Source organism: Cervus elaphus, chromosome 12 (assembly GCF_910594005.1).
Source record: "Cervus elaphus chromosome 12, mCerEla1.1, whole genome shotgun sequence".
In the NCBI taxonomy this organism is placed as follows: domain Eukaryota; kingdom Metazoa; phylum Chordata; class Mammalia; order Artiodactyla; family Cervidae; genus Cervus; species Cervus elaphus.
In genome coordinates this window covers 94,908,265-94,932,155 of record NC_057826.1, presented here as the reverse complement: position 1 = coordinate 94,932,155, position 23,891 = coordinate 94,908,265, and the positions used below count along the sequence as shown (strand labels likewise).

Genomic DNA, 23,891 nt, shown 5'->3' with positions numbered 1-23,891 from the left:
TTCACTGGCAGGACGAGAATTTCTTTGGCTCCAGATCTTTGTCACCATTTGATATTGTCATACTTTTATATTTTTGCTCATATGGTACATGTTGAATTATTTCATTGTTACTTTAATTTGTATTTCACTTCATAACTAATGAGGTTTAGCATCTTTTCATTTGTTTATGGACCATCATATAGTCTTTCCTGGAAAATTTCTTGTTCATGATTTTACCCAGTTTTATATTGCAGTGTTTGAGAAGCTGATTCTTTTTTTACTTTGCTATGAATTGCTTGGTGAATTTAATAAATATTTATTGAGTCAATTCTTGGTTTTAAGCTGTGCTTACATAAAGATAAGTAAGCTGGATAAACTCTTACCTCAGTTTGCACTTAAACTTACTTAATTGAGAGCACCAAACTTCTGTTCTTTCTTCTATTAAAATATAGATTAGTTCCATGAATTGTTTATAACACTTATCTCTTTGTTTCAGTTTACCCATTTGTACAGTGTACTTTGACTAGTTGATATCTAGTTTCCCTTTTGCCAGTGTCTATAATTCATGTGTCTGATATTTTTCTTGTTGGTTTTTGAAGCTGAGAAATAAGTTTTATTATACTAGAAAATATTAAATGCTGATTTTTTGTTATGTTTTTGCTTTTTGTTTTTAATTTTAATATGTTGGGTTTTGTTTCTATTAAGATATAATAGGTTAGTTCTCCAATGACTATACTCTTATATGAATTTCCCAGACAGATTACTGTCTTTTATTTTCAAATTCTTATAAAACTGTTAAACCTAGAAATTGGACTCTAATGTATATGAATTATTCTTTCTCAGAGTGAAGATACACAACAGCAAATCATCAGGGAGACATTCCATTTGGTATCTAAGAGAGATGAAAATGTTTGTAATTTCCTAGAAGGAGGATTGTAAGTAAAGCATTTCATGGACATTTCTAATCTTTGACTGTATAAGTAGAGTATCACTGTTTAATGATTTTATTGTAAAATTTCCTGATTTGATTAATTGGGTCAGGGGAATTAATTGCATCTTATATTAGCTATAAATCTAACATAATTTTTAGATACTTAATCTTTTTCTTTTAAAATTTTTATAAAGGCATTTTATATAGAGGTAATACATTCATATGGCAAAAATTCAAACAGAAATATAAAACGTAAACCAAGTCTTCCTCCTCCAACTTCAGTCCTTCTTCCCAGTTTCTTGTGTATCCGTCTAGAAAATTAGTTTTGCACTAACATATAAAAATGTAAGGCTTCCCTGGTAGTTCAGCTGGTAAAGAATCTGCCTGCAATGCAGAAGACCCCAGTTGAATTCCTGGGTCGGAAAGATCCCCTGGAGAAGGGAAAGGCTACCCACTCCAGTATTCTTGGGCTTCCCTGGTGGCTCAGACGGTAAAGAATCCACCTGCAATGTGAGTGACGTGGGTTCAATCTCTGGGCCGGGAAGATCCCCTGGAGGAGGGAATGGCAACCCACTCCAGTATTCTTGCCTGGAGAATCCCTATGGACATAGGAACCTGACAGGCTACAATCCACGGGGTCACAAAGAGTTGGACACTACTGAGCGACTCAACACAGCACATAAAAATATAATGTTAAAAAGTTTTACTTAGGGGATCACACATGTATTTTGCTTACCATGTTGCTTGTTTGCACTTATATTTTGAAAAGCTTTGCATATAAACCCATCTAGAGCAATCTCATTCTTTTTAATGACTACAGAGTACTCCTTAGGGTGAATGAACCTGCTTTCATAAAAATTTAGATAGCATCTTTTATTTTATATTATTGACAATTCTGAAGTCTGCTTTTCAGATATTATATATGTGTGTGTCTAGATAAAATAAGTTCAAATTCAGAGAACAGACTTTTCTGTTTTTAAAATGAATAAATAAAAATTGCATATAATTAGCTTGCCAACTATTATAAATTTAAATTAATGGGTTTCATGAAAACAGTTTGTTCCCAAATGGTTTCGTAGATGTTCCCTTCCATGCTTATATGTTTAATTTCTTAACAGGATATTTCCTCACTGACAATTCAAAAAACTCAACTTTAACTGAACTTCACTGCAAATAATTAGAAATTAGTTAGAGAAACCTACAGTTTTCTGTATTTCTAAGGTAGATGATGTATATTATAAAGAATAACTCACAATAGAGAATTCAATCATGCCTGACCATAAATTACTTTTTATCATGTAGAAAGTTTACTTGCATTTCTTAAAAGGTTATATCATGTTGCACTTAAATTTGCAAATACACACCTATGATTTGTAAATTTTGCTGTTAACTCGAGGCCTCCAATTTCATAGTTGATAGATGTACCTGCTTTCTGGTTTTGTATTTTAATTGGGCCTCACTTATCTCACTTAAACTTCTGTGGTTGACTTGTGTTTGCCAGTGCCGTCATTTCCCTTTATTTCAGTCTCTTGATCTTCTAATCTCATGGGAAGTTTATCACCCAGCACAGTGTACTGCATGTGGTACATGTGCAAGAACTTGGTTGATCTAACCAGGGCAGTGTTTGAACCAGAAAGTATGACTTGAATTTGTGATTATTCTTTTCAACCTTATAAAAAGTAGAAAGCAAATATTGCATCAGAAATGGGGCTACACATCTGGTTTAATCCTAGTGTTGTTACTAACAAGCTGGTTTTCTTGGATAGGTCACTAAAATTCTTTGTATCTCAGTTTTCCCCTTTTATGTTAAATGAGATATTTGGACTAAGGATTTCTAGAATTCTGTGGTTTTTATATTGTGTGTTACATTCTGTACAAGAATTTGAATCGGTATTGTACTATGTAGCAAAATTATAATAAAATGTATTTATATTAATATTTTTATTTCCCTTCAATAATTTTAATTGCCATTTTAAAACTTATAGTTTTTAAATATTTGGTCTTCTTTTACAGCAGAACCAAACAAAAATTTAAGATAAATGACTAAATTGCAGATTCAGGATGAAGCCTGCTGTTTGTGCTCTCTCTGTCCCTTTCAAGGGTCAGGTGCAAGGATAGTGTATAAATAAATACAACTCAGGGACTCTTTGAAGTGCTTGTACATATTTTTAAATGGCATATCTTTTCTAGATAGTAGGAGTTTTAATTCTTGTCCAAGATAATTTTCATTTTTGGTGTAAAAGGATGTTAAGTAATGAATGAGTGTATACTTAAGGAAGTTGTTTCTACAAACTTGTGGATTTAGTATTACTTTTACTGAGTAAGAAATAGGGACTTCCCTGGAGGACCACAGGTTAAGACTCTGTGCAGGGGGCATGGGTTTGATCCCTGGTTGGGGAACTGAGATCCCGCAAGCCTCAAAGTGAGGCCAAAGAAAAAGAAATAGTTGTTATTTTCCTGTGTCATGTTTGGATGTTCAGTTAGCTCTCTTTTTGTTTAGCTTTGATTTTTGTAAACTTAACTATGGAATAGCTAAACTATATTTAGAAAAATAAAAGGTGTTTATAATGATTCCCGAATTATTATTTTTAAAATTCTAAAACACCAATCAGTAAAAAAAAAAGTATTTGGCAAAAGAATTGAGTATCTCTTAGCTCAGTTTTCTTGCTCTTCTACTCCAAAACAAAATGTGCTTTTGTAGAAGAATTTGATAGTAAGTCTGTCCAAAACTGAAGAAGAAATGTCCTTCTTTTTTTTTTTCCCTAGTTGATAATCAGTCTCAGGCTATGTAACTTACTGTGACCTATGGGATTAAATCTAATAAGCACTTAAAAATGCCCTGTGGACTCATTTCTGCTTACGTCTCTGGCCTAATCATGTACTTATCTTTCATTGATTGAAGCTTTCTTTTTCTTTCTTGAACATAGATATTTCATTCTTGATGAATTTGCTTTTTTATTAGTTTACCTGTGTCTGAAATGCTCATCTCAAAATTTTTCTTATCATTAAATCTCAGCCTAAACATCAACTCTTTTAACTCCCAATCGAAAGTAGCAAATCTATGGGTGTGGCATTGTCCTATTTTGATTCTCTAAGTAGTTCCTTCCAGTTATGTAGTTCCATTTTTTCTTATTTGTTCATTGCTGCTTACCCACTCTCAGTGTCTGACACATAGCAAGTACTCAGTAAATAATTGAATGAATGAACTAAGATTAAGCACTGGCATCTTTACTTGAGTTCTCTGAAGATAACAGCCATCTAGTTCACTTGAATGCTGTGTCATTGCTACCTTTCATTTTATAGAAAGTTTTTAAAAAAAATTATCAGTTTGCTTGAGTTAATGAAAATGTTTTTCAGTTTCTATAACATTCCAATTGTTTTGTTTTGTCATTTAGATTAATCGGAGGATCTGACAACAAACTGATTTATAGACATTATGCAACATTATATTTTGTCTTCTGTGTGGATTCTTCAGAAAGTGAACTTGGCATTTTAGATCTAATTCAAGTAAGTTAACACTTGCCTGTTACTGTCTTAAACAACAACTTTGGCATTTTTGTTTTTTAAAACTTCAATGTTCTAAATTTTCTAAAATGATGTTTTGTTTGGTAAGAAATAAAGTATTCCGTAGTAGATGTTGGGTGGGTGAAAGAGGGGTGAGGGATGTAGAAGCACAGACTGGTTTAATCTGATGGAGCTGACGACAGCTGACGTCCTCGTGCCCCTTTTCCTGCTCACATAAGTCACCAGAGGAAGCCCTTCACCACATGTATCCAGATCTAACCCCAAACCTGCCCCTTCCTGTCTCCTGCAAGTCTGCCTTAGTGTCCCTGTAAACTCACGGTCAGGTATCAGCAAAGTCCTTCAGCCTCTTCTATTAATATTGCCTTCATCTTTTTGCTGTCATCTAAATCTGGCTTCCCTGATGATGATACCTGCCACCTTCTCAAACAGTAGTTTTCTCTCCTCCTTTCTTCACTTCATTGAGCCTGAAGGGTGTTCTCTTTGCTTTTCATTACTTTGTCTAGACCCTTTTCTCTTCTGAAACATCTTCAGACTTTATCTCATGTTCTCAAACTGTACCACTTTCTACCCATTGCAGTAACCTCTCACTCCCACTCCCTATTCATGGGAGGTTTTGTCAAAAATTTTTAGTGGTCTGAGATTTTATTCTACCTGCAAGCTAAAACTACCCCGGTTTCATGGATGCTAACAAAAGATGGAGTGAGGAGGGTGGTGTTTCTGGTGCAGAAACAAAGGACTTTATTATTAACAGCAAAAGCAGTAGCCAGAGCGACAGCATTTGCTTACACTGGTTACTCAAGTCGCAGTTCCTAAAGTGTGACTCAATAAGGTGTCTTTTCATAACATGCACTAAGCATGTCTGCCCATGTCATGGAGGAAGAGAATGTCTTCCAAGCAAAGGAAACGTACCCTTTGCTTTGGAGGGAAACTCTGTCTATTTTCTAAGGCTGTTGGCTATACAGGTTTGCTTGGAAAGTTTATCCTCAATAAAGGTAGTTAGTACCTCTGTTCACATGATGTAGAGGAATGCAAGACTCATGGAGGATTGTCTCCAACAGACACTAGTTCTTAGTTCCATGACATTCACTCCGGTACTACTTGTTATAATTCTTGGTTATTTCAACATTCATGTGGGTAATTCATTCAGTACACTGGTATCTTCAGACTGAAATTCCTCTTCTCCAGTGAATTTTGCCCGTTATCCCACTTCACTGCTCACTTCTAGACCTTGTGTTTATCCAGACTTCGGTCCCTCGCAGTTTCCACTCTCTGCTACCATCTCTTACCTTTTCATATCACAGTTTCTATTACTCCAGCGGTTCTTGGAGCCTGTTGGGACCCTCAGTCCTTTTCTTTGGTTGTTTTTTTTTTTAGGATAAAAACGTTTATTGACAGTTTTCAGTTTTCTAGCTATGGTTATATATTCTAAACTATTCAGTGTTTATTAATAAATAAATGGCAGTTTTAGAAAAATAGATATATCTAGAATCCAGTATCCTCTTCCTATGTTTTTTGTCTTTTCAGTGGATCTTTGGGATCTTCCATCTTTTAAATCTCACTGTCCCTGATCCTCCTGATGTCTTACTTTCCTTGCCCAGCTTAAATTCCATGGTCAATCATGATAGTCATAGGCTTGCATATACTCAGCCTTTCGCCTATACCCACATATCTGAGAAAAAAAAGATAACCATACATGCTGTCCTCACTTTAAATTCACGGTCCCAGACCTCAGTGAGTCCTTAATGTTGCCCAGTAATCACATTATATTTCCCCGGTCATTTCACTCTCCCACACTCCTCGACAATGGCTGATACATTCTCCTCCTTTCTCAAACCTCTAGCACTTCTCCAGCGTATAGCTTCCTGGTTTGTTAGGCAGTCAGAAGCAATCAGAAGGGAACTTCCACAGACTCTGTATCTGTGTCCTTGTACTCTGTCCTTTTCTGTAAGAAATGAGTGAACTCTGCTTCTAGCTAAGGCCAGCCCCCCACTTACACACTAGTCTGCTTCCTCCTCATTGCTCTAGCACTTCTCTCTCCTCTGTATCATTTTTTCTTCTCTTCAAGATTATTCCCACTAGTCTGTAATATGTTGATATGTTCTTCTATCTTAAAAATCCTGTCCCTCCTTCCTTTCTAGCCACTACCTTATTTCTTTCCCTCTCCTTATAGCAAAACACTTTAAAAATGTTTTCTATATGCAGTGTCTTAAATTTTCCTTCTCCCATTCTTTCTTGAACACATTCCAATCAGGATTTTCAGCTCCACTCTTGCTAAATCTAAAGGTGCTTCTCAGCCCTCCTTTGCTTGATCAAGATTATTTAGCTCTCTCTTCTTCATGAAATACCTTCTTCACTTGGCTTCTAGGACACCTTACTTGTCTGGTTTGAATCCTACTATTAGTTGCTTCATTTTAGTTTCTTGATCTCTCTCAAGTCTTCTTTGGCAAAAACTCTGCTGAGTATGCAGAATCCACTTAGTACGCTCTGCACTGCCTCCACATGGTCCATGCCACCATCAGCTCTTGCTTCGGTTATTTCAGTAGTTTTCCGACTGGGCTTCCTGCTTCCACTGTCTTTTCCTTTTTGTCTTTTCTTAGAACAGCCAGAGTGATACTGTTCAAATATGTTGTGTTTTACACTCTTCCATATTGAATTCTCCAATGGCTTCAGCCTCTCACAGCAAAAGCCAAATTCCTTATAAATGACCCGTGAGTCACATAATCTTACTCTCCTCCCCAAGCCTTATTACTTACCTCCATTTTCTAGTGTTTTCCCCTTTGCTTCACCCACCCTGGCCTCTGTGTTCCTCAGATCCACCAGGTATGCTTTTATCTACAACCTTTGTACTTGCTGATCTTCCTACCTGTGTTGTTCGCCCATCATTGATTACTATTTTGATATTATTGCTGATCTTAATGGATATGACGGCATGGTTGTTACAGCTCAGATGGGAATTAAAAACCAATATCCTCTGTCATATCTGAAGTCTATCATCTATATATGAAAAGTGGAAACTATGTCTTATGTTTTGCAAAACTGTTTAGCTATGACTATTTGAAATGTTGGTAATATATCTTGTTCCTAAATAAAATACAGAGAAAAGAATTTCAGGAGAATTATGTTGTCTTTCCATTTCTAGTGTAGACTTGAGCTGTTTTTATAAGAAGATCCTATTGAGTTATTGCATGGTGATCTATTGTGTCACAAAAAAAGAAGCTCTCTGTAATTTGCCTTACAGAGATGGGTTCTCTCGCTCCCTTGAACATGTTGGAAGTTCTGTAGTTACTGTCTTTCCCCTGTGGTTTTTACAGGTCTTTGAAGAAGAGGGAGTGCTGAGTACGCACAAGGCAGTCATTTTTAAAAAATTGGTTGAGTGAACAAAATGGAAGGGAGTAGCTTATTGTCTCTGCTTCTGTCTCATGAAACAAACAGCTTTTTGGAGCTTATTTAGAACTGATTTTCTGGCCTTGTTCATCCTCTAGTTTTGAGAAAGGCAAGTGTAATACAAGTAAAGGTGGAAAATTATATAAATCAACAGAGTTTAGATCAAAACCTCTTGGTTTTATATTTTCGTTAGAGAATGGGTCAAGTAAACTTAATCAACATCAGTATGTGATGACTAAATACATGTTTTGATTGTGGTTTTTTTAATATTAAAAATGACACAATTCAAATGATCATTGGGCACTTATATTAGTACTTTTATGCAAAGATTTTGTGTTTCTAAGATACCAGTGTATCATGTCAGATTTGACTTTTGATCTTATATAAAATCTGAAAGAAGGACTTGCTAGTACCTTCCATGTGAGATTTATACCAGCATGCCACCAAGTTGAATAATCAGCCTCTATTTTCTTTTAATTCTTTGTTAGTCAGGGGGGAAAGGTGGCCTTTTTTCCTTTCTTGTGTGTGCTATTTTAGTGTGATATTGACTGCAATATAATCCAGTTTCAGAGTTGTAAGCTAGCCTTTTTGAAGTCCTTTCTGTTGTAGCATATCTTCATTGGAAGTGTTGAAATATTTACACAGAGTGAGAATAAGACTTCATTAAATATTCATGTTGGTTGTTTGAGTTATTTATAAGCAGTGTGTCCTCAGTTAATTTAGTATGCCACGCTGATAATGGAGGCATAAAAGTTTACTCAGTAATTCCAAATTTTGTAACAGTTCTCTAATACATGATGTCACATGTAGCAGTTATTCAGTTGTCAGTCTTGTTCAGTTATAGTTAGGAAGAAATGGAGAAGAAGCTGCTAAACTTCTCTCTAGATTTAGAAAGATATGTTTTGATCTTGGTGTTAGAATATGTATATAAACTAAAGTTCTTATATATATAGCATCTGTCAGTTCTGTAGTACTGACTGTTACACTGACTTTTGTGAAGTTATTTTACTTATTGCTATTAATGTTAATTTAATGTAATAGTGAGCAAGTCATTTAATGCTTGCAGACGTTGAATTTTTTTCAGTTGTAAAGTATGCCTATTTCAGAATACTACCTATAGGCCTGATGAGTTGTTAGAAATATCAGTAAATTAAAGCACACTGGTAGTGATTAAAACCATTCAGGCCCTGCTTGTACTTTGGGCAAGTTATTTAAGCTCTTTAACCCTGATTTTCCTTGTCTGCAAAATGGGGGTAATAATAATAATAACTCATAGAATAGGTGAAAGCATTAAAAAATATATAGTGTATGTGAAGCCTGTTGCTAAATGACTGACTTATAGCAGTCAATTTTTTTAGCTGACATTATCATTAAAGCATATATTTATGAAAGTGAAAGTGAAGTCTCTCAGTCGTGTCCGGCTCTTAGCGAACCCATGGACTGCAGCCTACCAGGCTCCTCCGTCCATGGGATTTTCCAGGCAAGAGTACTGGAGTGGGGTGCCATTGCCTTCTCCGATATATTTATGAGGATAGTGTATAAAGTTTTATTTCATTAGCACACAAACTGAATTGGGTAAAGAAGTCGTCTGATTCTTTTTTTTTCATTATTACATGAATTTGGGCTTCTTTTTATCCTATATGGTCTTAGATGAATTCTTAGGAGGAGTTCTGCATTGTGATAGAGTTATGTGGTAGGGATAGGCGTAATTGAAGAAACTTATAAGCCAAGAACACTCAGCTAAAGATTCTCCGGTCTTTGCACTATCGTGTAGGAAGCTGTGCTGAGGTAGATACTACTACACATGGAAGAGTGTGCCAACGGAGGGCTCACACCTTCCGCCACATCGTTGTTCTTTCATGACAAAGGTCAGCGTCATTGAAAGCACCCTAATCCGTAGGGTGGCATACACATTACTTAAGCTTTGAGCTGTATGTGTTGAGGTGCCACCTGCTTTTAAGAACTGTCTGGGAAACCTAACCGACCAGCTCTTGAGGACTGTGGGAAGTTGCAGCTTCCCTGTTAGGGACTGAGAAGGATAAACCCCTGGTTCCAGAGAGAGAGGAATTCTGGTGCAGTTCCTCCTGCTGGAGAAAGAGGGAACCGTGGTGCGATTTGTTTCTTTTCTGGGCATTCCACAGTGAACGCCCAGGATCATTTTAGGAAAATTCTACTTGTTCCACCAGACTGTGTTACCAGAGTATTAGAAATTCCTGTTTTTAATAAGACTTGTTTTTTATGTATGTAGGAAACCAAGAAATAGTTCTGTAGACAGTTTGAATCGACACTGTTAGGGTGATTCAGCATTCCTAAGATCCTTTTCCTATTTTATTTTCATTGTTGAAAATTCTAATTTATAATAATTGAAGTAATGAACTTTTCAGTTATTTCCATTGCTGCTGCTTCATGATAAATCCAGGTGTCAAATTTGATGATACTCCCTACTCTATGGAGAAGGAAATGGCAACCCACTCCAGTACCCTTGCCTGGAAAAGCCCTTGGACAGAGGAGCATGACAGGCTACAGTCCATGGGGTTGCAAAGAGTTGGACATGACTGAGTGACTTCACTTTCCCTTTCCCTATTCTAATTTACATGTTTTATTGACCTCAGCAGTCCCCTTGGGAGGCATTATAGTGTCAAGTTGGTGTTTGGAGTTCGATGGTATGGGCTTAAGTATTGGTTATGTCATCTAACAGTTCTGTAACTTTGAGTAAATTACTTAGTCTTATCCGCCCCCAATTTTCTTGTCTCTAATGCCAATATCCATACCTGCCTTGCCAGCATTGTGATAAGAATTGGAGCTAGCGTGTATAAAGTAGTCAGCCCAGGGCCCGGAATGTAGCAGACACATTGTTATTACTTTATAGTGGTGAAGAACTCAAGTATGTAAAGTCAGAATTTTAGAGCTAGAAGTTAAAATTTATTTTTTTCCCCTTCACAGTAGGATTGAGAGAGAAAAACTCAGCTTATGTTAGTATTTTTCTTTGAAATAATGTGATTTCTTTATTTGTCAGCATAGAATAGTAGATTTCAGGGGGGACTGGATATACAGGAGAAGAGTACCTTTTCAACTTGGTTTTTCAAAAATTTTTTCTTTAAAATTAAAAAAAACTTCATGTTGAAATTATTTTAAGCTTAAAAGAGTGGTAAATACTAATACAATACAAAGAATTTTCAACACCATATCTTCATCCAAACTCCTGAAATTTAACATCTTCCATAACTTCAAGTAGGTAATTAAAATCAGGGAATTTACATTTATAGAATACTGTTATCTGCAGAGTGTATTCAAAATTTGCCAGTTGTGCCAGTCATATAATTTTTCTTGTTAAGTGTACAGTTAAGGTCATATATTGTGTTAGTTTTTCTGTCTTCTAAGTCTCCTTCACTCTGTAATAGTTCTTCACCTTTGTCTTCCATTCATTTCATGTCTTTTGTACCTTGATCCTTTGGAGAATACTAGCCAGTTATTGCACAGAGTATTCCTCAGTTTGGAGTTGATGTTTCTTAATGGTTAAATTTGGGTTATATATTTTTGAATATCACAAGTAATGTTGTGTCCTTCTCAAATGCATCATATCAGGATATGCATGATGTCATTTTGTCCCATTAATTATGATAAAGTGCCTGCCAGGTTTACCTCCTTAAACTTCTCTTGCCCCTTTGTGCTTAGAAGTATCTTATGGAGAATAATTTTGATAGTATATAAATAATATTTTTTCTAATCATAATTTGGACATTAGTTTTTAGCATCTTTTGATGATTCCTGCCTGAATTATTGTGGTGTTTGCCAAATGGTGATTTTTTTCATGATTTTTATATTTATTAGTTGATATTCTGTAAGGAAAAGCTAAGAATTTTATTCGTTTTAAGTCAGTGCTCAAAATACCAATTGTAGGGACTTCCCTGGTGGTCTGGTGGTTAAGAATTTGCCTTCCAGTGCAGGGGTTACCAGTTTGATACCTGGTCAGGGAACTGAAAAGATCCTACATGCTGCGAGACAGCAAGGCCTGTGTGCCACAACTAAGTCTGGACTCAGCCAAATAAGTAAATAAGTAAATACATATTTAAAAAATACCAGTCATGTGCGACTCTTTGAGACTCCATGGGCTGTAGCCCGCCAGGCTTCTCTGTCCATGGGACTCTCCAGGGCAGGAATACTGGAGTGGGCTGCTGTTTCCTCCTCCAGCAGATCTTCCCGACCCAGGGTCAAACCCGCGTTTTGTCTCCTCCACTTCCTGAATTGCAGGTGGATTCTTTACCACTGTGTGCCATTATCATTGTTAGCTTTTAAATTTTTTTCATTTTTATTTTAAAAAATAGAAATTAATCACACAGTAAGAGTCACTGAGTTAAGAATTCTTAATCATTATGACATGAATACAGAAAACAGTCCGTTCATCAACTCAGTTTTTTCATATTGAAGTCAAGAGTTTAATTTGTCTCAATTAACTGCTACATGGTAAATGCACAATAAATGTCTCATTTTTACTGATAGAAAAAATATCTGTAATCATTGGCATGTTAGTATCTAGGTCAGGTTTAATGGAAATCCAGTCCAGAATCCAGTCATATAATGACTCAAGAGCTATTTATGTACCTTAAACATCATACTTTCTATAGTCTGGATCTTATGTGCAACTGTATTCATAGTTGTTCTTCAAGGGTAATTGGTCGGATTTTAAGTTCAGTCTGTCTTCCCTAGCTTTGTTAGTACGTTTTTATTGATGTTTTTTGATTCTTTATTTGAGCTAAGCCAATGTTTCTATAGAACATCTCGCTGCTGACTGAACAAAATTATTATTTTTTTGATCTTGGCATATTTTTATATTTATGTCCTCTTTTCTTGGGTTTAAGACACTTCTTGTCTTATAACATGTCAGTTTAACACTTATGTGTTATATTTAATATTATAGATTAGAAACAGTAGGATTGGTTCCTCCTGAAATTTAGCAGAAGTCCGTAAGCCTAGAAATCCTTTATATTTTTACCTAGATAATCTAAAGGAGGGCCTGCAAAGTCAGTGATACTGCTTAAGGAAATTTTTATGACATTTATTTTATCTAGTGCACATTTTTATTTCTGCATCTGTATATTATATTTTAATCCTTGCTAACATATATTGAAATACTTTTTTTGGTGAGATACTGTTCTAAGCCCTTTATATTTATTCTTTTAATCATTAAAACAACTCTGTGGCATACACCATTGTTATGCCCAAATGAGGCTGGAGTTAGATAACTTGCCCTAGTTTCCATTGTTAGAGTCTAAGCTGTAATTTTAGTAGCATACTAAGTACTCTTATGGAAAAGGCAATGGCACCCCACTCCAGTACTCTTGCCTGGAAAATCCCATGGACGGAGGAGCCTGGTAGGCTGCAGTCCATGGGGTCGCGACGAGTCCGACACGACTGAGAGACTTCGCTTTCACTTTTCACTTGCACGCATTGGAGAAGGAAATGGCAACCCACTCCAGTGTTCTTGCCTGGAGAATCCCAGGGACGGGGGAGCCTGGTGGGCTGCCATCTATGGGGTCACAGAGTCGGACACGACTGAAGCGACTTAGCAGCAGCAGCAGCAAGTACTCTTAGGTACTAAGCTTGTGATAGATTCCCGCTACCCTTTGTGACCCAGGCATTATTGTTGTTGTTGTTCAGTCACCTGAACCCCATGGACTGTGGCATGCCAGGCCTCTCTGTCCCTCACCATCTTCCTAAATTTGCCCAAGTTCATATCCACTGCATCGGTGATGCCATCCAGCTGTCTCATCCTATGACACTCTCTTCTCCTTCTGTCCTCAATCTTTCCCAGCATCAGGGACTTTTCCAATGAGTCAACAGTTTGCATCAGATGACCAAAATACTGGAGCTTCAGCTTCAGTACCAGTCCTTCCAATGAATAATCAGTGTTGATTTCCCTTAAGCTTGACTGGTTTGATCTCCTTGCTGTCCATGGGACTCTCAGGAGTCTTCTCCAGAACCATAATTTGAAGGCATCGTTTCTTTGGCGCTCTGTCTTCTTTACCATCCAGCTGTTAACAATTGTTTGTGATTATTGGGAAAACCATAGCCTTGACTGTACAGACCTTTGTCTGCAGAGTAACATCTCTGCTTTCAGGACACTGTCTAGGTTTGTCATAGCTTTCCTGCCAAGAAGCAAATATCTTCTGATTTCATGGCTACAGTCAACATCTGGTGTGGTTTTAGAGCCCAAGAAGTACAGACACAGGCATATAAGTTTGTAATTAAAGAGAGAGGAGATGCAAGGAAGTTCTGTTGTTAGAAGGGCACTAGTAAGGGAGACTCAGTTTATATGTGAATGTGGCATTTTTCTGAATATCTTTATGTTTATTTTTAGAAAGCTGTATAAGTATTAAAATGTGGGAAGACCTAAAAAATTATTTGTAGTAAATTAAAAGTAATTTTTCTCCCACCAGCCTTTGAATTTCTAAGGCCAGAGATTAATGAGTAGCTACTTAGAAGATAACAGTTACCTTGAGATTGACTTTAAACTTTTATCATTAAAAATGAAACACAAGAGGGTGCCATTTACCATGCCAGTTCTGGTTTTTTACTTTTTATCTTTCTCTTTGTGAAATACAATGCAGCAACAACTGTATTATTTTTTGACTGTTCTGACTAGACTCCCCAAAGCCCATTAATTTGTTTTTTTTTTAATTTCTTAATTTCAATTTGTAGATTATTAGTTTTGTATTGACCTTGTTCATAGCCCATTAATTTGTTTTTTTTTTTAATTTCTTAATTTCAATTTGTAGATTATTAGTTTTGTATTGACCTTGTTCATGTAACAGATTGGCAGTATGTATCTGCCTTGGGGCTTTCGATTCTAATTATAAGTAATTCTTGCTAACTTGAAAGTTAAGAGTTTTTTGAAGCAGGTTTTTAAGTTTTCAACTAAGCATTTGTATGCCTTAAATCTTAAAAATTCTTTTCCTAAGTTAAGAGCATGTAGTTATAATGATATTTTGCTGCAAGGCACTTTTTAAAAAAAGTATTTACATTTTTCATAGGTGGTATTAATCTGGTTTAAATATTGACAACCTTTTTTCTAAGTTAATAAGGAAATTCCAAAGTTTTGGCAACCACATAATTTCCTTGCTTTTATATCAGTGTTTATTAGCAGAATTAGAATTTTCTATTTTTGTTTTAACTTGTAATCATCATATATGTTAAACAACCAGATAAATAGTAGTGACTTTGGTTAGTAGATGTGTTTTGGGCAGTGTTAGGTGCTTTATTAGGGGTCAGTCACATAGGCATGTGATACCTATGTGACTGAACTACTTAAGCTTCAGAACCTGAGAGGAAAAAGTGTGTTCATCGTAAATCACATTGTCAGCATAAACTGTCTTGTCACGCTGGTACGGTGTGGTCTAGGTTCTCAGGCATGCAGAAACACTCTTATCAGACAGAACTTTCCAAGGGCTGGGTTCCCAGGAACTAGTCGGAGACTAGTCTGTAAGCAGACCATTTTGGGGAATGGGTAGGGTTGAACAAGCCAGGCTTACTGGGTTAACCTTTTCCCATACAAGGTCATACAAGGAATTCTAGCCAGAGTTTGAGTCCAGGTCAGTGTGATTCTAAAAGCCTGTGCTCTTTCCATGAGTTTGAATTTTAGTGATCTTGTATCCTGCTTTGCTAATTAAAAACTCCTGGCTCTGTTAGATGTGGTTGAGACTTGGACTGTGCCTGTCCAGCTTGACAGATGCTTATGACAGGTTTTCTTTTTTCCTCAGATGAAGAAAGGGAGCCTGATTTGAGTGTTTGTCAGTAGTTTTGTAAGTAATGGTGCTAACAATTTCTGATTCTTAATAATTTTCAGTGAAGTTTATTTTGGTTATTACCATATTGAAAATTAGTTTAGAAGAGTAGTCTATAATTATTCCTTTTGTACTTAATACAGTTTTCAATTTAAAAAAGAGAAATGTGATAATGGATTTCGACATTTTAGTTCTCAGTTACAAATTGTCTGCCTTGTAGGTGATAGATATGAATGAACTTGTATAGTTCTTTAAGCTTTTAACCTTTTTTCTTTTCCTTAGGTATTTGTGGAAACATTAGACAAGTGTTTTGAAAACGTCTGTGAACTGGATCTAATTTTCCATGTAGACAAGGTACAGCTTCTGTGTTATCAAATTTTCTAAGCTTTTTATCTTAGAAAAATGTTAATTTGTATTTGTCAAAGTAAAAATAAATTTAGTGAATAATGCTATTTTTAATCCTTTATTCAATTCATTAGTTGTGTTTACTATGAGCCAGGCACTGTGTTTAGTGATGAAGTTTCAGACCCTGACCTAGAGGAATTCACATCTAGAGGATGAGATGGGAATGGAGGAAATTACGTTTAAACTGGATTTTTTTTTTTTCCCCAGAAAAAAAGGTTAAAGGGTTCATAGATATTTCACAGACAGAAAAGGAGAGGATGACTCTACAGACAGAGATATAAAATACATGCTTTTTGTGAGGGGAAGATTTGATATTGATCATGAAGCCTAATTTTAAAGTACCTTTACTCCCATGGATTTGGGCTAAAACAAGTATTTTTTGGCATTGTTGTTGCTTTGTTTGTTCATTTTTGGGGGGGACAAAACAAAATAATTTTCTGCTTTAAGGATGGTGGGTTGGTAGGTGGGAGAGTAAAGACAAGGAAATCAATTAGAAGTGTACTGCAGCAGTCCAGGAAGAAATAAACTAAGGTGGTAGAGTTGAGATGAAAGAAGGTAAAACTTATAGGACTTGACCTGTTGAAAGGGGGTGAGAGCGAGGCAGAGTGACTGGCTTCTTTGGTGTTACTGGCTGTTCGGAGTAGGGGTTTATGAGAGATTCCACTTCTGCTGTACATGGGTTTTTTTCTCTGTTAAGTTGATAAAATGTAACATTGTGTTGAATGGCTAAATCATTGAATAAAATTATTGGGAAATAATATGAAAATTTTAACAAAAAATTGTGATTTTTAAAAGTCAACTTCATTGAAATGTAATTCACAAACATTAAAATTCAGCAGCTGTAAGCATACATTTTACTAAGTTTTGGCAAATGCATTTAGTTATGTACACTACCACAATCAAGACATAACAAAAAGAATGCATTATATTATTTGTGAACATCAGAAGATTACTTTTACCATTAGCCAGTCCTTTAGGTCACATTTCTCATCTACTAAGTGATTTAATTTCATATTTTGACTCATTTTGCAGAAAGAACTTAACCTTGATATTTTTAAGAGAATTCATTTTAGTTTTCTATTGCTTTTTTCTATTATCTACCTTACGCCATTTTAACTTACAAAGACTCCTGTTATTTTTAGGCCTTAGGGTTTACAATATTCTAAAGTATGTTTTGGTACATGGTTAAAATGTTTAAAATTCTGTTTTTAAAATGACTGCTCAAAGATCATTAGCTTATCTGTTACATGTAGCAATTTTTTGAGAAAATCGAGAGTTCTATTGTAAAATGTTGCAGTAAGAGTAAAGTTGTTGCATTTGTAATAGAAAAATTTTCCTTAATAGAAAAATTAAACTACATATATATACTTTGCATTCATGACACATGGTGTTTTTATAACTTCTATTTTACATTAATACACACTCATTTTGGAAAAATCAGAAAAAACAAATAAGAAAATAAATAGAAGCCATCTCAATTTCAGAGATTGTCTAGTATTAAAAGATAAATTGAGGCACATTAAACATTTTAAGTTTATTGGCATAAAAATGGATTCAAATTGGTCAACACCAAACCAAAAGTGGCTACGAGCACTCCACTGATGCAAGCTAAATGAAAGACGTTTATAGAGAAGGAGCAGAAGCATCTGATGAAAGTGAAAGGGTGAAAGTTGCTTGAAAGTGAAAGTGAATGGCTGTTGTGTGAAAGTGAAAGTCGCTCAGTCATGTCTGACTCTTGCGACCCCATGGACTATGTAGTCCATGGACTTCTCCAGGCCAGAATACTATAGTGGGGAGCCTTTCCTTTCTCCAGTGGGTCTTTCCAACCCAGGGATTGAACCCAGGTCTCCCGCATTGCAGGCAGGTTCTTTACCAGCTGAGCTATCAGGGAAGCCCTGGCTATTGCTTAAGCAGTTGCATTATTTGGGAAAGCCAAGTTGGCTGTGTATGTTGGTTGTTCTTAGGCTTTGATTTCTTAACCTTGAGGCGTTTCAGGCTTAGGCTTTACTTTGCTCATGCAGGCTGTTAATGTATTAGAACCACCCGGTCTAATCACCTCCTGGTTTAACTGACACTAGTGTTAGCATTTTAGAGTATCTGTATTTCTAGATTTTTTGGTACAATTAAGTAACAAGCAAATATGTATTTATAGAATCATATATATAGTGTGCATAACCTGTTCATCAGAGAAGGCAATGGCACCCCACTCCAGTACTCTTGCCTGGAAAATCCCATGGACAGAGGAGCCTGGTAGGCTGTAGTCCATGGGGTTGCGAAGAGTCAGACACGACTGCGTGGCTTCACTTTCACTTTTCACTTTCCTGCATTGGAGAAGGAAATGGCAACCCACTCCAGTGTTCTTGCCCAGAGAATCCCAGGGACGGGGGAGCCTGGTGGGCTGCCGTCTATGGGGTCGCACAGAATCGGACCTGACTGAAGTGACTTAGCAGCAGCAGCAGCCTATTCATATCACACAACCATGTATCACTGTTTTTGAACCTGCCAAAATTAGCTGTGCCTCTTCTTTCTGGCCTCAAATCTTGTTTTAATTTTTCTTCAGTGCAATCAGGAAAAAATTTCAGTTTAACAGAAGTTACAGAGTCTCTTGATGAAAGTGAAAGAGGAGAGTGAAAAAGTTGGCTTAAAGCTCAATATTCAAACAACTAAGATCATGGCGTCTGGTCCCATCACTTCACGGCAGATAGATGGGGAAACAGTGGAAACAGTGGCTGACTTTCTTTTTCTGGGCTCCAAAATCACTGCAGATGATGATTGCAGCAATGAAATTAAAAGACACTTACTCCTTGGAAGGAAAGTTATGACCAAACTAGACAGCATATTAAAAAGCAGAGACATTACTTTGCCAACAAAGGCCCGTCTAGTCAGGGCTATGGTTTTTCCAGTAGTCATGGATGGATGTGAGAGTTGGACTATAAAGAAAGCTGAGCGCAGCAGAATTGATGCTTTTGAACTGTGGTGTTGGAGAAGACTCTTGAGAGTCCCTTGGACTGCAAGGAGATCCAACCAGTCCATTCTAAAGGAGATCAGTCCTGGGTGTTCATTGGAAGGACTGATGCTGAAACTGAAACTCCAGTACTTTGTCCACCTGATGTGAAGAGCTGACTCATTGGAAAAGACCCTGATGCTGGGAAAGATTGAGGGCAGGAGGAGAAGGGGATGACAGAAGATGAGATGGTTGGATGGCATCATTGACTTGATGGACATGGGTTTGGGTGGACTCCAGGAGTTGGTGATGGACAGGGAGGCCTGGCGTGCTGCAGTTCATGGAGTTGCAAAGAGTTGGACACGACTGAGCGACTGAACTGAACTGAACTGAACAGACCAGTCAAATAGACATTTCTTGTCCCTGTTAGTTGTTGTTGATGTTCAGCTGCTAAGTCGTGTCCAACTCTTTGTAGCCCCATGAACTACAGCACTCCAGGCTCCTCTGTCCTCCACTGTCTCCCGAAGTTTGCCCAAACTCATGTCCGTTGAATCAGTGATGTCATCCAATCATCTCATCCTCTGCTGCCCCCTTTTCCTTTTGTTTACAGTCTTTCCCAGCATCAGGGTCTTTTTCTGTCCCTATACTCTCTATCTAAAACAATGCGAGTCTTGTTTTTACCCCTTCTGTGAAAGTAGGCTTGTTTTCAGCTTCCAAGCAGCCCTGGACCTTTTAGCAGTAAGGGATCTCCAAATAGCTTAGCCCATTTCTTCTTAGGGGCAAATACAGTTTTCTGCACAACCCTCTGAGTGCTGTTAGACCACACTTGGGTAGAGGAAAGAAGGAAGTTGTAAAGAATACCTGTTCTGTTATCAGTTAAGATGGATTAGTTTATACTGCAGTAACAAATACCAGATTATTTCTAATTTATGCAATATGTTTATCTTGTTCTACATGCTGTCTCTCTGGGATCCATGGTAACAAAACTGATAGTATCTGGAAAATCATCAGTTTTTATGTTAGAGAGAAGTGCGTTTTCATGGGTAAATTTATCTGCTTTTTTGCCAGTGTTTTACCACTACAAACTTGGATCACTAACTTTCTAACCTCCAGTACAATAATTTCCACATGGCCTACTGCCCAACCCCTAAGCCATTGTCTTTTCCTTTATTGTGATTGTTGTTGAGCTTCTCATTACCAGCCTTTAAGTAACAATTTGTTTATCAGTCACATAAGCTAATATTTGTAGTCACCCTGAAGAATGGAACAGTACCCCCAACCCAAAATTTATTTGGATGTAGAGACCGAAGATACCACATGTACACCAAGATCTGATATGGGAGGATTTATCAGTCATATAACAAGTGTTTAGAGGGAGAACAAGAACAGTGACCGTTTGGGGGTTTTATGTGGTTAGCGGGTTGGGGCTGGAATGAGCGTTTCCACAGGCAGCTCAGGTCTTGCATAGTTTGAATTTCCTGGCAGGGTAAAGGAAGGAGCACATGGACTTTCTTATCAGTTCTCCCAGATGTGGGCAGGAGAGGAAGGGAGAACAGTGGGGCTTGCAGGCTGTCAGGAGGCAGACGTCAAAAAGAGTCAGACTCTTTATTACAGTCCGGTTACATTACCGTCATAAGATCAGAAATATGAGTAGCTTGGTTTATTTCTTACTTACATGCCATTGTGGGTTTACTGGGAAGGTCTGCTTATTTGCTCAGCTGTGTTACCTGCCCATTTTCCGCACACCCTGGCTCTAATTGAGCAGCCCCAGGTTGTTGCTGCTACTGCAACACACCATCAAATCCCAGGGCAAAGATGATAGAGCTGAAGATTTATAAAGAGCTCAGTTTGGAGCATGTATGACTTTGACATTGACAGCTATAATGTGCTCTGTCTATTTCTCCCTGCTTCTTCCCCCACCCCCATGCTCCCCAAAAAAGAAGATCAGAGTAAGGGAGATCTGATTAGAGGCCTCAGTATCTTTCCTACCCTTCAGGCCAGGAGAACTAAGAATTAAGAGCAGAGGTGGTTTCCTCTAGCCTACTCCCTGTTAAGGAGTTTGATAGCCAGTCCTTAAACCACAGGACATAGGGTGAGAGTATCCTTTTCCATTCATCCATGGAAGAAATTAACCTTTAAGAGATCTCAGCAACCACACCTAAGTACCAGTGAGTAAGAAAAAAATATATATATATAGAAATACTATGTTATAAAAAAAGTAGAAAATTAACATGTGGTGCAATATTATTAACTAAAATACAGATTTTAAGAAAAAAAAATAAAATACAGATTTTGCTCAAATTTAACAAAAGCTTACACTGATGGCCTTTGCTTGTTTTCTTTAAAAAAAAGAAAAGCCATCTCAACAAGAGAACAGTCAGTATATATGCTCCATGAGAAAGCATATGTAACTACTAGAGGAGTTAATGGAATTTCTGGAAAAGGAAAAAAAATGTCAAAGTTTTCAGTGGATAAATTTAAACAGACACATCTGAGTAAATAGAGAGGTAGAACACATTGTTCATATTGTAGCATAAAAAGTCAAGAAAGACTGAAAATGTTATTTGTGGTTAATGTTATATGTTCATGGTTAAGAGTTATATGTGGTTAATATTAACTGCATACTTATATAACCAATTACTTCCTCGGCAAAGACTTTTTTCAGGTTCATGACATTAGCAGGTGAAACTTTTGCTTTATACAGCACTTTGATATGTCAGCTATCCTCCTAAAGAATAATTACACAAAAATTTAATGTATTTTTAATTTAATGAAGTTCTAATAAATATACTTTGAGAGACAAAAAGATTGAAAATGGAAAGATAGTTTACAGGTCAAGGAAAATGGAATAAGAAATGTCTAATATAGAAGAAGGAAAGACTGAGGCATATTCAGCAATTTTAAAAATGCATTAATTATTATTAGTATATTATAGCATATTAAAGTATGTTGTCAAATCAAATCCCTTATGATTATACAGTATAAGTGAGAAATAGATTTAAGGGACTAGATCTCATAGAGTGCCTGATGTACTATGGACATTGTACAGGAGATAGGGATCAAGACCATCCCCAAGAAAAAGAAATGCAAAAAAGCAAAATGGCTGTCTGAGAAGACCTTACAAATAGCTGTGAAAAAAAGAGAAGCCAAAGGCAAAGGAGAAAAGGAAAGATATACCCATTTGAAAGCAGAGTTCCAAAGAATAGCTAGGAGAGATAAGAAAGCCTTCCTCAACGATCAATGCAATGAAATAGAGGAAAACAATAGAATGGGAAAGACTGGAGATCTATTCAAGAAAATTAGAGATACCAAGGGAACATTTCATGCAAAGATGGGCTCAATAAATGGTATGGAACAGAAATGGTCTGGACCTAACAGAAGCAGAAGATATTAAGAACAGGTGGCAAGAATACACAGAAGAACTGTACAAAAAAGATCTTCACGATCCAGATAATCACGATGGTGTGATCACTTACCTAGAGCCAGACATCCTGGATTGAGAAGTCAAGTGGGCCTTAGGAAGCATCACTAGGAACAAAGCTAGTGAATGTGATGGAATTCCAGTTGAGCTATTTCAAATCCTCAAAGATGATGCTGTGAAAGTGCTGCATTCAATATGCCAGCAAATGTGGAAAACTCAGCAGTGGCCACAGGACTGGAAAAGGTCAGTTTTCATTCCTATCCCAAAGAGAGGCAATGCCAAAGAATGCTCAGACTACCACACAATTGCACTCATCTCACACGCTAGTAAAGTAATGCTTAAAATTCTCCAAGCCAGGCTTCAAGTGTACGTGAACCATGAACTTCCAGATGTTCAAGCTGGTTTTAGAAAAGGCAGAGGAACCAGAGATCAAATTGCTACCATCCAATGGATCATCGAAAAAGCTAGAGAGTTCCAGAAAAACATCTATTTCTGCTTTATTGACTATGCCAAAGCCTTTGACTGTATGGATCACAACAAACTGTGGAAAATTCTGAAAGAGATGGGAATACCAGACCACCTGACCTGCCTCTTGAGAAACCTGTATGCAGGTCAGAAAGCAACAGTTAGAACTGGATATGGAACAACAGACTGGTTCCAAATAGGAAAAGGAGCACCTCAAGGCTGTATATTGTCACCCTGCTTATTTAACTTATATGCAGAGTACATCACGAGAAACTATGGGCTGGATGAAGCACAAGCTGGAATCAAGATTGCCGGGAGAAATATCAATAGCCTCAGATATGCAGATGACACCACCCTTATGACAGAAAGTGAAGAAGAACTAAAGACCCTCTTGATGAACGTGAAAGAGGAGAGTCAAAAAGTTGGCTTAAAGTTCAACATTCAGAAAACTAAGATCATGGCTCTGATCCCAGCACTTCATGGCAAATAGATGGGGAAACAGTGGCAACAGTGGCTGACTTCATATTGGGGGCTCCAGAATCACTACAGATTGTGATTGCAGCCATGAAAGACACTTGACTCCCTGGAAGGAAAGTTATGACCAAACTAGACAGTTTATTAAAAAACAGAGACATTACTTTGTCAACAAAGGTCCATCTAGACAAGGCTATGGTTTTTCTAGTAGTCACGGATGGATGTGAGAGTTGGACTATAAAGAAAGCAGAGCGCAGAAGAATTGATGCTTTTGAACTGTGGTGTTGGAGAAGACTCTTGAGAGTCCCTTGGACTGCAAGGAGATCCAACCAGTCCATCCTAAAGGAAATCAATCCTGGATGTTCATTGCGAGGACTGATGTTGAAGCTGAAACTCCAGTATTTTGGCCACCTGATGTGAAGAGCTGACTCATTTGAGAAGACCCTGATGTTGGGAAAGATTGAGGGCAGGAGGAGAAGGGAATGACAGAAGATGAGATGGTTGGATGGCATCATGGACTCAATGGACATGAGTTTGGGTAAACTCTGGGAGTTGGTGATGGACAGGGAGGCCTGGCATGCA

At 37.2% G+C, this 23,891-nt stretch overlaps 1 protein-coding gene across 3 annotated transcripts in view; it reads left to right on the top strand.

The window, feature by feature from the left end:
* Positions 1–23,891, top strand: part of AP3S1 (adaptor related protein complex 3 subunit sigma 1) — a 72,178-nt gene that overhangs the window by 27,718 nt on the left and 20,569 nt on the right. For all 3 annotated transcript variants that reach the window (XR_006343984.1, XM_043920059.1, XM_043920060.1), the window contains exons 2-4: positions 823–914; positions 4,306–4,417; positions 15,883–15,954. Coding sequence is in view for 2 of the 3 variants with exons in the window: in XM_043920059.1 (XP_043775994.1) it covers positions 823–914; positions 4,306–4,417; positions 15,883–15,954 (276 nt within the window). In the remaining variant the exon portion in view is untranslated. The remainder of the gene's footprint in view (positions 1–822; positions 915–4,305; positions 4,418–15,882; positions 15,955–23,891) is intronic.